We start from the raw sequence: 12,275 nt of genomic DNA on the forward strand, positions 1-12,275 counted from the left end.
GTTCCGTTGCATATCTAATCCTCACATCTAAACTCTCCCTAACACACCATGCAATTCTGCTCCTACTTTATCTTCATGCTTTTCTGCACTCACATTGCTTGGTTCAATTCAGATCAAAAAACATTCGTAGAGTTCTAAAATCTTAGACCTTAGTAAATTGTCAGTCTAGTTCCCCTCTGCCTGGCAACCCATTTTCTCCTCCCTTCTTCCTCTGTCTGTCCAGTAAGCAGCTGTTCATGTTGTAAGAGTTAGATCAAATGAGTCTTCCTCTAGGATACCTTTTCTGATTTATTTTCCTAGGTAGAATTAATAGCTTTGGTTTCAGGGGAGCTGTCTTTGCCACACACCCAACAGTACCCTGAGCAGGTTTCTGTTAGAACACTAATACTGCAATGCACACACTGCTTACTTGTCTGTCTTCTCCTATTGGACTACAAACTCCCCCAAATCAGGAAATAGGTCTAATTCATCCTTGATTTCCCAGTGTCTAACCAGGACAATGCTGACATTTGGTAGATATTAAATAAAATGAATGAATGAATGAATCTGAATGTTTACATTGTTGCAGTTATGGTATGTGTATTTTCATGCACTTAACAACAAGAATACATCCTGAGAAATGAATTGTTAAACATTTCATCATAGTGTGAAGATCATGGAGTGTACTTACACAAACCAAGATGGTATAGCCTAACACATACCTAGGCTATGTAGTATATATAGCCTGTTGCTCCTAGGCTACAAACCTGTACAACTTATCACTATACTAAACACTAGAGGCCATTGTAACACAATTTGTGTATCTAAATATAGAAAAAGTACAGTAAAAAACTGGTATTATTATCTTATGGGACCAGCATGGCATATGCCATCTGTCGTTGAGTGAAGCATTATTAGGTGGCACATGATTATATAAACCATATAGCCTGTTTCTTTTTCATTTAACATTGTCTTTCAAGTAACTGCCTTATGGTAACAATCAATATTTTAATAGCTGTTCAGTATTCCTTTGAAGGTCAGTGCTACCCAGTAGAACTTTCTGCATTGATGGAAATGTCCATTATATCTGCACTGTTCAATACGATAGCCACTAGTTATATGTGGCTATTGACCACTTGAAATGTTGCTACTGTGACTAAGGAACTGAATTTTTTATTTTATTTCATTTCCATTATTTTAAATTTAAATAGTCTCCGGTGGTTGTGCCTACAGTGATGGGCAACATAAGTTTAGGCCATAATTACTAACTACTTTTTTTTTTTAATAACAAACGAGATACATTTCCAATGATCACATTGTTATTCAAGGGGAAGGTACTTGAAATGTTGTTTAAAATATTTTGAAGTCTAACTATACTAACCAACTTCAACTAAAATTTTTATAATCATAATTTAAATTCAATTTAAATGTATATAATAGGAAGGAATAGATTACAGAAAGAAACTTGTAACTTGCTTTTTTATCTCTCCTGGTTTTATATCATACATGAGCCTAATATTAGGTTTCTTGAGAGTGCAGACTATGTCTCATTTTTAATCAATCTCCAGATCCATACATAGTAGGCATTTGATAAATGCTTATTGAAAGTTGTGTATATTGGTTTGTCTTTTTGCTCTAAAAAAGTTTACTTTTGAAACTCTATGTTTTCTTTGTTTTCCTATAGGTTATGCTTTCTAATCCAGTGCCAGAGAATCCAGTGAATTTGGAAGCAGCCAGAATACTGACTGAAAGTGAATGTCTGTACAGAGCAATTCTAAAACTTTTCAGCAGGCCATTACAAAGTAAGAAGTACCTACATTTTGTTACTTGGCAATTATCAATTATTTATTGGACATTTATGGCATAGTGACCTAAGAAATAATTGTTATATAAGGGAATATTTAAAATATTTTCTGTATCCATTTTCAGTAATGAAATGGTATTAAGATCCCTACTACTGTAAGTCTTTGTCACACCATCAGTGTGATCCTTTTTTAAAGATCATCAAGGATCTTAAACTCAGGATCTTTAAGTGTTATGGTCATATGCATGGATGGTGCCAAATGAAACTAGTCTACCCATCATAAAGATATGACATCTAATTTTAACTCTTCAATCTGTCGCCGACATTTTCCAGACTTCACCTGTGGTACTCCACATCTTACCAATTTGCACCACTTGTCTTCTTGATTAGCAAGATGTCAATTTTTTTTTCCAGAGAGTTCCCTCCAGGAATTCCTTCTAAGAGCACATGTGGAAATAGAGCCTGAAGCTCTTCAGTCTTTCTGCTCTACTGAGCAGTGTTTTCCTGATACCCTTGGTATCCTGCCAGCATCTTCACTGTGACTCTTAACTCCAGCGCCTCCATTGCCCCTGTACTCTGTCTCTCTCCAGGTCGTACAGCACTGCTTCTGGCTTCTTGTGCACAGAAGGGTTTTCTACAGCTGAGAGCTGGGCCCCTAGTGACATAGTTATTTCCTTTATATACTGCCCCATCTTCTTGTGGCACACAGCAACCTTGCGTAGTAGCTGGTATCGTTACCCTTCCAATCAACAGGATTTAATTTCTTTTCATTCTTTTTTTTTTTTTTTTTTTTTTACTGCATTTTAGGTTTGGGGGTACATGTGAAGAACATGCAAGATTGTTGCATAACCTAGAAATAGAAATTCCATTTGACCCAGCAATCCCATTACTGGGTATATATCCAAAGGATTATAAATCTTTTCTTTTTTTTTTGAGATGGAGTCTCATTCTGTTGCCCAGGCGGGAGTGCAGTGGTGAGATCTCAGTTCACTGCAACCTCCACCTCCCAAGTTCAAATGATTCTTCTGCCTCAGCCTTCTGAATAGCTGGGACGACAGGCACCGACCACTGTCCCCAGCTAGTTTTTGTATTTTTAGTAGAGATGGGGTTTCACCATGTTGTTCAGGCTGATCTTGCACTCCTGACCTTGTGATCCGCTCACCTCAGCCTCCCAAAGTGCTGTGATTACAGGCGTGAGCCACTGTACCCAGCTCAGGCCTTGATTTCTTATAGTACTTTTTCTCTCAGATTTCCATTGTCTCTTTTTCTCTTTCCCTTCCAGGAGCCCCAGTCCGTTACCCAGGTCTGTATAATTGTGACCAAGTTCAATTGCTCCTCCTCCACAGGGTTTTTGGGTCTGATACAAATCAAATGGTGTTGATCAAGCATCTTTTCCAGTACCATAGAACTTTATTATATGACAAAGTTCTTGGGAAAGCTATTTGATCCCAAGTTTAATGTGAAGCAGTAGTAGAAAATACCCTTCACTAAGTATGTGTTATACACTAATTTTACCCTTTTCTGGCTTGGTGTCCTTTCATCTGGAATACCAGCAGACTTGACTTGGAGCATCATATTTCTAAAGGTTGAAGAAACTGTGTATGTTTAACCAATGGAAGAAAAGATAAAGGGCTGTTGTAAAAGCTGTTTTCAAATATTCATAGGGATTTCCTATGGAAAAAGGAGGATTCTTCTCTGTTTCTTCAGAAAACTAACGTAGGACAAATACTGAAGCTACAAGTCAGTCATAGTTTCCCCAGGCCTGCTGGGTACCAGAATTGGAGTTCAGAACATGCAGATTTGGCCCTGCCTGTGTCAGAACATGCCTTAACTGTATCAGGGACTTTTCTCCCATAGTCAGTCATCTGGAATTAATGTTATTATCCTAAGTCTAAGCCTGGCATGTGATATGCAGACATGTAAATGTTGCTCATTACCCAAACTTTTCCCCATCATCTGTTATGTTCGCCTACCCTGAACAGCAAGGTCTTTGCCCCGGTGTTTTGACAAGAAGACCAAGCTAAGCTCTAAGCTCAAACCCAGTGTAGAGGTCCAACGACCTTCCCATTTCCTGGCAGCCTCCTTTCCTTGTGGCCTGGCTCCTTTTCCTTTCTTAGAGTGCTCACATGTCCCAGACTGCCTGAGACAGTCCTGGTATAATTATTTCCAGTACCTCCTTTCACTTGCAGGGTACCAGTTTAGACAATCAATTATATAGCCAAGTTGGGCGTCTAACTGATGAAATAACTCTATAGTTGCACCATTCTTAATGGTAAAGTCCATTCAGGTCCCAGTTGGCCAAATATGAGGAACAAATTTTTTTTTTAATTGCATTTTAGGTTTTGGGGTACATGTGAAGAACATGCAAGATTGTTGCATAGGTACACACTTGGCAGTGTGGTTTGCTGCCTTCCGTCCCCTCACCTGTATCTGTCATTTCTCCCCATGCTATCTCTCCCACCTCCCCACCCCCCCACCCCTCCCCCATTTCCCCCCAACAGACCCCAGTGTGTAGTGCTCCCCTCCCTGTGTCCATGTGTTCTCATTGTTCAACACCCGCTTATGAGTGAGAATATACGGTGTTTGATTTTCTGCTCTTGTGTCAGTTTGCTGAGAATGATGGTTTCCAGGTTCATCCATGTCCCTACAAAGGACGTGAACTCATCGTTTTTGATGGCTGCGTAATATTCCATGGTGTATATGTACCACATTTTCCCTATCCAGTCTATCATCGTTGGGCATTTGGGTTGGTTCCAGGTCTTTGCTATTGTAAACAGTGCTGCAATGAACATTCGTGTGCACGTGTCCTTGTAGTAGAATGATTTATAATCCTTTGGATATATACCCAGTAATGGGATTGCTGGGTCAAATGGGATTTCTATTTTTAGGTCCTTGAGGAATCACCACACTGTCTTCCACAATGGTTGAATTAATTTACATTCCCACCAACAGTGTAAAAGTGAGGAACAAATTTTTTTAACAATTCAAGTTGCTTAAAAGAATGGACAAGGCCAGGTTGGCAGTTAGTAAACTCTCTATTACTTCAAGTATGCTTTAGTAACTAGTGTTTATTTGATAGAGCTACATGACCATTTTTCAGCGTTGTTATCAAAGAGCTTCTTTGATAAAAGAAGTGCCAAGAATTGGATAAGGGGGCCTTTTAAATACCTTCCAACTTACTCTTCAGCTAGTTCAGGAAAACTCAGAGGAGGAAGTTCTGGAGACAATGTATAACAACTGTTTTCCTCACAGATTCTGAGTATTGCTACTTACTTTCTAATTTGTTATGAGCTTTCAGATGAGGTTTCATATGAGGAATTACCTGCTCCTTTTTTCAGTTCATCCTTGTAAATTTTGACTTCTAAGTAGTTGTATTGTCAAGTAATATTTACTTTCTGTTTTCACAGTTGTTTTGATATTTTAAAACCTAAGTTTTGTATAATTTTTAAAACCTTTGGTTGAAGCAAAACCCAAGAATATAAAAACAGTAAAGCTGAGTAATGGTAGCTAAATAATTATTTTTTCTTAGCCAAGTATATCGCTATTGTTTTTAATAAAAAAGGAGGATCATCTAATACATTTCAGATACTTATCAAAATAAACTATAATTGACATATGAGTCATAATATTAGAATAAAGAAGAATATAGAAATATTAGGGACATTATAATACTAATTTGTGTTGTATACTTTTTTAAAACCTGGTAATTCTATAAATACATCATATTCTGCCTATGATTAGGAAAATGTTGTGACAGACATTTGATTCTTCTCCAATTCAAGCTGCCAATTTGTTCACTGGGTTTTAAAAAATCCTTACGATAATAGAGCAATTTTAAGGCAAATTGTCTCTGCAGCGGAAGCAGGTGGTGTCTCATAGGATTTCGGGTTTCCATTTCTTTTTAAAGTGAGGATACTTCTTTGGTTAGGTGTAGGAATACCCCTTCCCCTGAGAAACATACTTTCTGGATGTCAGGGGAAAACAAAATTTAGTCCAGTAGCGTTGCTTATTTGTTAAAGAACATGAGCTTTAGCACCATCATTCAGAACCAGTTTTGTTATTGATTACAGCTTTGTTATAGATATCCTATTACTTACAAATATCATGAGATATTAAAAAACTGAGTTTAACAGCATGGTGGTAGAGTGTGGATCTATTTGCTTGGGTTACATACCTCTTTTTTCTTGTTTGTATTTCATTATACCAGCTAGTCCAATAACTTTTCAGCAAAGTTTCTAAGTTGCTAGTTTTAATGAGAAATGTTAAGTATTTATTTTCTATCAAAGAAATATATATTTATAGTTTTAGAGGACAAATAATAGGAATTGGTTTTTAATAAAATATTAAAAACCTGAATGCTGCCTGCCAGAGGCAGTCATAACTTTCAACACATTTAGCTGTTTCATCTGGGATTTACCACTACATTTCTAAGTGTATTCTGTACTAATATTTCCAGGCTTTTCAGTTTCAGATATTATTTATAGGCTTCATCTCACAAAATACAAAGATTTTGCTTTTAATACTACCATTCCTACCCATATTCCCGCTCCCTCATCCTCCTAATACGATTTGGTTACATTAATATGACTTTATAAATACTTGTCATAGATAAACCATAAATGATCATCTTTCTTTTCTTGTACAAAAGGTCTGATTTTACCTTCCTTTTTTATGTGTAAACTATCTTTTCTTCCTCTAAACTTTCTGACAAAGCTATAAAACAGCTCCCAGGTATTCGGTCAGCATTGAGTCTGTCTTGTTTTGCTTTTGAAGCCCTCTTTCCTGTGGCACTCCCTCCTTCCTCTTGAATTCTGGATTGCTGGTTCTCTTGCAGGTGTGCTGGCATGATGGACTTTTTGTCTTGAGTTCTGGATTGCTGGTTCTATTGCAGGTGTGCTGGGATGATGACCTTTTTGTCTTGAGTTCTGGATTGCCGGTTCTCTTGCGGGTGTGCCGGGTGGCCTTTTTGGTGTCTTCTGGGTGGGAGCTCCTGCTTGCTTGCTCAATCCCTCATTTTCCTGGTGGTTGGTTCTGTTCCTTTGTTTTGTTGGAGCACATCTTCTAGGAGCTTCCTAGTACATGGGAGTTAAACCTTTTATAACTCTGCATGCCTAAAAATGTAATTATGCTACTCTCATATGCTCATAGTTTGGTTAAATTTTAGTTTGGAAATAGTTTTCTTTCTAAATTGTAAATATTTTACTACCTTTTACTTTCTAGTGTGGTCTTGAGAAGTCTAATTTCATTCGATGTCCAGTCTTTCATATGTAATTTTTTTTTTTTTTTTTTTTTTTTTTTTTTTTTTTTTTTTTTTTTTTTTGCTGGAAGCTTTTTAAACCTTCCTTTTATTCCCAGTGATTTGAAATTTTTGATAACATTTGTTGGTGTATCCTCCCCTTCCCTGCCTCCACATTACATAGGACATTTGATAAGCTATCAAATTCTCAATCTCTAATCATTCACTTCTGTGATTATTTTAAAATATATGATTTATTTTATAACTTCTTCTCCCTTCATTTTCCCTATTGTCTCTTCTAGATAGAATGTTGGGTCTACTGATCTGATCCTCTACTTTTTTTAAACTAAATTTCTCCTGTTATCCATCTGTTTATTGTATATTCTGGAAGATTTTGAGAAAAATGTTTCTGTTTCCTATTTTTCTCTTTTTGTGGTTAGGATTGTTCTCTTTTATGGTACTGACCTTGCTCAAATGTCTAGTAATCTTTTACTATCTATTCATATGATGAACATGTGATGCATTTGATGAATGCACTATTAAAAAGACTGGAAGTTCTGAATACAGTCTGGGCTTGTTGACAGTTTTATTTCATAGCAGAATTATTTAGTGTGAACCTGACTATTTCATTAGACTTAACTGTTTCTCCTGAGAGGGATCTGCCAGGCTTGTGGAGGGAGAAAGAGAGATAGAGAGAAAGAGAGAGAGAGAGAGAGAGAGAGAGAGAGAGAGAGAGAGAGAGAGAGAGAGATGAGAGAGACAGAGAGAGATGAGACAGAGAGAGATGAGAGAGACAGACAGAGAGAGAGAGAGAGAGACAGACAGAGAAAGAGAGAGACAGAGACAGAGAGAGTAAGAGAGAGAGAGAGAGAGAGAGCCCTGCTAATACTCTGACAGCTGGACAGGGGAGAGAATCAGGAATCTTGTCTGTTTGATATGATTTACTCAATTTTCAGTTTCTTACCATACTCCTGTCCTGCTTTATTTCTACTGTCCTCCAGTACTCCGTCTCTCTGGCCCAGTTTTTCCAGAGGTTAAATATCCTCCCTCTTACCTGAGCAGTAGTCATGATCTGGCCACACAGAATAAGGGTATAAGTCTTTGGTGTCTGTACTCTGCCTCTCACCCTGCCTTCCAGAGGTATCTGGCATCTTCAATTCCTGAACTGTTTCTCAGGTTCTGAAGTACAAATCCATTTGCTTTTTAGTGGTCTCCTCTCATCATGCAGTTTTTTTTTTTTCAAATTTCTGTGGCCTGCTAAGACAGTTGCCACTTGATATCTGCTTTCCATCTTGAAACCTTTTCTTGTCATCTTTCTTTTGCTCTCCTTGAGATTTTATACTTTATTTTTATTCCTTTATTACCATTTTATTAAGGCTTTGGAAATAGTGCACATATAGCCATATATTCAACCTCCAAGTAAACCAGAATCCTTTCATATTTTTTCTTTGTAGTGAAAGATGACAGCCAGCAGTTACCTAAAGACCCACATAAACGTATGAGGTAAGTTTTTCTTTATACAATTTTATATCTACTTATTTACCAAAAGGACTATTTATTTATTTATTTTACAAATTAAAATAATTTATTTTAGAAGGGTTTTTAACAAGGTTTGAAAAGATAACAGGCATTCATCAATTCCTCCATTCTGACATATTACAATTAATCAACGTTTTGCTGACTTGTAACAAATGTTGTTTATTTTTGTATACCCTAAGGATTAGATTTTTTTTTTGTGGTAGGTTTTATTTATTTTTTTATTGCATTTTAGGTTTTGGGGTACATGTGAGGAACATGCAAGATTGTTGCATAGGTACACACATGGCAGTGTGATGTGCTGCCTTCCTCCCCATCACCCGTATCTGGCATTTCTCCCCATGCTATCTCTTCCCAACTCCCCACCCCCTGCTGTCCCTCCCCCATTTCCCCCCAACAGACCCCAGTGTGTGATGCTCCCCTACCTGTGTCCATGTGTTCTCATTGTTCAACACCCACCTATGAGTGAGAACATGCAGTGTTTGATTTTCTGTTCTTGTGTCAGTTTGCTGAGAATGATGGTTTCCAGGTTCATCAATGTCCCTACAAAGGACACAAACTCATCATTTTTGATGGCTGTATAATATTCCATGGTGTATATGTGCCACATTTTCCCTGTCCAGTCTATCATCGATGGGCATTTGGGTTGGTTCCAGGTCTTTGCTATTGTAAACAGTGCTGCAGTGAACATTCGTGTGCATGTGTCCTTATAGTAGAACAATTTATAATCCTTTGGATATATACCCAGTAATGGGATTGCTGGGTCAAATGGAATTTCTATTTCTAGGTCCTTGAGGAATCGCCACACTGTCTTCCACAGTGGTTGAACTAATTTACACTCCCACCAACAGTGTAAAAGTGTTCCTATTTCTCCACATCCTCCCCAGCATCTGTTGTCTCCCAATTTTTTAATGATTGCCATTCTAACTGGTGTGAGATGGTATCTCAATGTACTTTCGATTTGCATTTCTCTAATGACCAGTGATGAGCATTTTTTCACATGTTTGTTGGCCTCACGTATGTCTTCTTTTGTAAAGTGTCTGTTGATACCCTTCGCCCACTTTTAAATGGGCTTGTTTGTTTTGTTCTTGTAAATCTGTTTTAGTTCTTTGTAAATTCTGGATATTAGCCCTTTGTCAGATGGGTAGACTGCAAAAATTTTTTCCCATTCTGTTGGTTGCCAATTCACTGTAATGACTGTTTCTTTTGCTGTTCAGAAGCTGTGGAGTTTGATTAGGTCTCATTTGTCTATTTTGGCTTTTGATGCCAGTGCTTTCAGTGTTTTGGTCATGAAGTCCTTGCCTATGCCTATGTCCTGAATGGTTTTGCCTAGGTTTTTCTTCTAGATTTTTTATGGTGTTAGGTCTTATGTTTAAGTCTTTAATCTGTCTGGAGTTAATTTTAGTGTAAGGTGTCAGGAAGGGGTCCAGTTTCTGCTTTCTGCCCATAGCTAGCCAGTTTTCCCAACACCATTTATTAAACAGGGAATCCTTTCCCCATTGCTTGTTTTTGTCAGGCTTGTCAAAGATCGGATGGTTGTAGATGTGTTGCCTCCAAGTCCTCTGTTCTGTTCCATTGGTCTGTATTTCTGTTTTGGTATCAGTACCATGCTGTTTGATTACTGTAGCCTTGTAGTATAGTTTGAAGTCTGGTAGTGTGATGCCTCCTGCTTTGTTCTTTTTGCTTAGAATTGACTTGGCTATGCGGGCTCTCTTTTGGCTCCATATGAAGCTTAAGGTGGTTTTTTCCAGTTCTGTGAAGAAGGTCATTGGTAGCTTGATGGGGATAGTGTTGAATCTGTAAATTACTTTGGGCAGTATGGCCATTTTCAAGATATTGATTCTTCCTAACCATGAACATGTTTCTCCATCTGTTTGTGTCCTCTCTTATTTCGTTGAGCAGCGGTTTGTAGGACTATTTATTTAAACTCTTTGTTTTTGTCATAATTAAATCTTTGTTTTTAACTTAGAAAAGTAAGTAAATATCTTTTCTCTTATAATATCTTTTTAAAATAGTCTTTTCAGAAAGAATGTGGAAATTTTCGAATTCTTTCTAGACTGTTGAATTAAAATTAAATATAACTGTGATCTCACTTTTTTTTATATTTGAAAAGAGAAGAATGTATTGTCAACCAAATGAGCACAGATCATTATAGAGCACAAAAATTCAAGCAATTTAGGAGAAGATAAGGTTCTCGGAAAAAATTGTAAGAGTTAGGGCTGAAGCCATTGTACCTTTCGGGAGAGAGCCTGTGAATGTGGCATCAGTTTACCTTGAACACCTGAAAAAGGTATAGGCTAGAAACATACGTATGATTCTGTGGCATTTAATTTCTTGAGCATTTCCATCAGCTTTATTTTGATAGTCAATCAGATATAGAAAATAGCCGATTAACTAGTGTTGAAACCATGTTTACTTTAGCTCATATTTCCTTGACTAGCTCCATATAAAAGTTGAATAAAATTAGGTAATTTAAGTGGTTTCTTTTTGTGAAAAACTGTTGAAAAATTGCAGAAAGGTAAGCATAATCTAGTTAATGGTACACTAGGTTGGTATTCAATAGAAGGCATTGCTACCCCTTAAACGTATCAATGTGGTTGACCATCCTGGCACAAAATAGGCCTGTGATAGTCATTCAATGTATAAAGGCAGTTTTATCACCTAAAACATGAATGTCCCTAGATGTCAAAAGTTATTACTCTTTATGGCATAATTATTTGCAGTTCATAAAGATACAGTGCCAGTGTTTACTAAGAAGGCAGTAAGAACAGAGCAGAAGTGTGGTCTCAGCTTCAGCAGGTCCTCTGAGCCAAACCAAGAATAAATGGTGCTAGAACGAGGTCTGATTTGTCATACTCGCCTTGTGCCAGACTGGACTTTCTAGAGAAGCCCTTAGGTAGGACTCATTTGATGCAGTGCAGTCTAGATTTCAATGATACTCTAGACTCATGCTGTGTATCAGGCTGTACTTTGTTGTGTGTCTGTGAATTCTAATGTTTGCCCCTGGTACATTTGCTCTGAAACAGAGCTCAGTTATGTCTAGTTCTTAGTTTTTAAATAATGCATTCACAATGAGATCTTGCAGAAAGTATTCAAAGAAAGATGCTGCTGTTAGTATTGTGTGTCTAGGGCCATTTCATGAGCTGGAAGAAATGGTCTGGCTGTAGAAATGTATTCCAAAGATATATCCAGGCAGTCGGGTCCCCTGTTTCTAAAAGACATAGCAAAACTCAGGCAAGGTCTATTTAACTGGGTACAATATAGTGGGGGAATCTTGCTGATGTTTAGGAATTGAAGGTGACTTGAACTTGCACTAGTCATCTTGGATGTTTGCAGTGGTCTATAGGATACCACTTACAGGTTATGGGGCAGGTTTTCAGCCCTTGGGAGAACAGCTACTTATTCATACGCTTAGAATGAGTTCACCGAGCATATGCTGTTTGCCAGGCATTGTGCCCCAGTGTGAGGATACACATTTGATTAATAAATGATCTCTAACCTCACAAGGTTTATACTCTAGCATTGGAAGCCCTCTTCTTTTTTCCCCATTCCATAAGTACAAATTATTTATTTTGTACTAATTGTTGCATGGTATCAGAAGATGTTCCTCTTCTGAAAGGGAGGCAGTGTAAGAAGTAGGCCTGTCCAGCCTTATGGACAATGTAGAGAGCATTTGCCACCAGAGAATGTAGTTGGAAGACCACAGGGAAGGTATCAAGA

The 12,275-nt window shown here is 37.6% G+C and overlaps 1 protein-coding gene across 1 annotated transcript in view; it reads left to right on the forward strand.

Annotated features, from left to right (window-relative positions):
• UBE2U (ubiquitin conjugating enzyme E2 U) overlaps positions 1-12,275 on the forward strand; it is a 67,209-nt gene that overhangs the window by 8,390 nt on the left and 46,544 nt on the right. Inside the window, exons 5-6 of the mRNA XM_039474196.2 lie at positions 1,664-1,781; positions 8,474-8,522. Coding sequence (XP_039330130.1) covers positions 1,664-1,781; positions 8,474-8,522 — 167 coding nt within the window. The remainder of the gene's footprint in view (positions 1-1,663; positions 1,782-8,473; positions 8,523-12,275) is intronic.

This window comes from Saimiri boliviensis, chromosome 11, assembly GCF_048565385.1.
Source record: "Saimiri boliviensis isolate mSaiBol1 chromosome 11, mSaiBol1.pri, whole genome shotgun sequence".
In the NCBI taxonomy this organism is placed as follows: Eukaryota; Metazoa; Chordata; class Mammalia; order Primates; family Cebidae; genus Saimiri; species Saimiri boliviensis.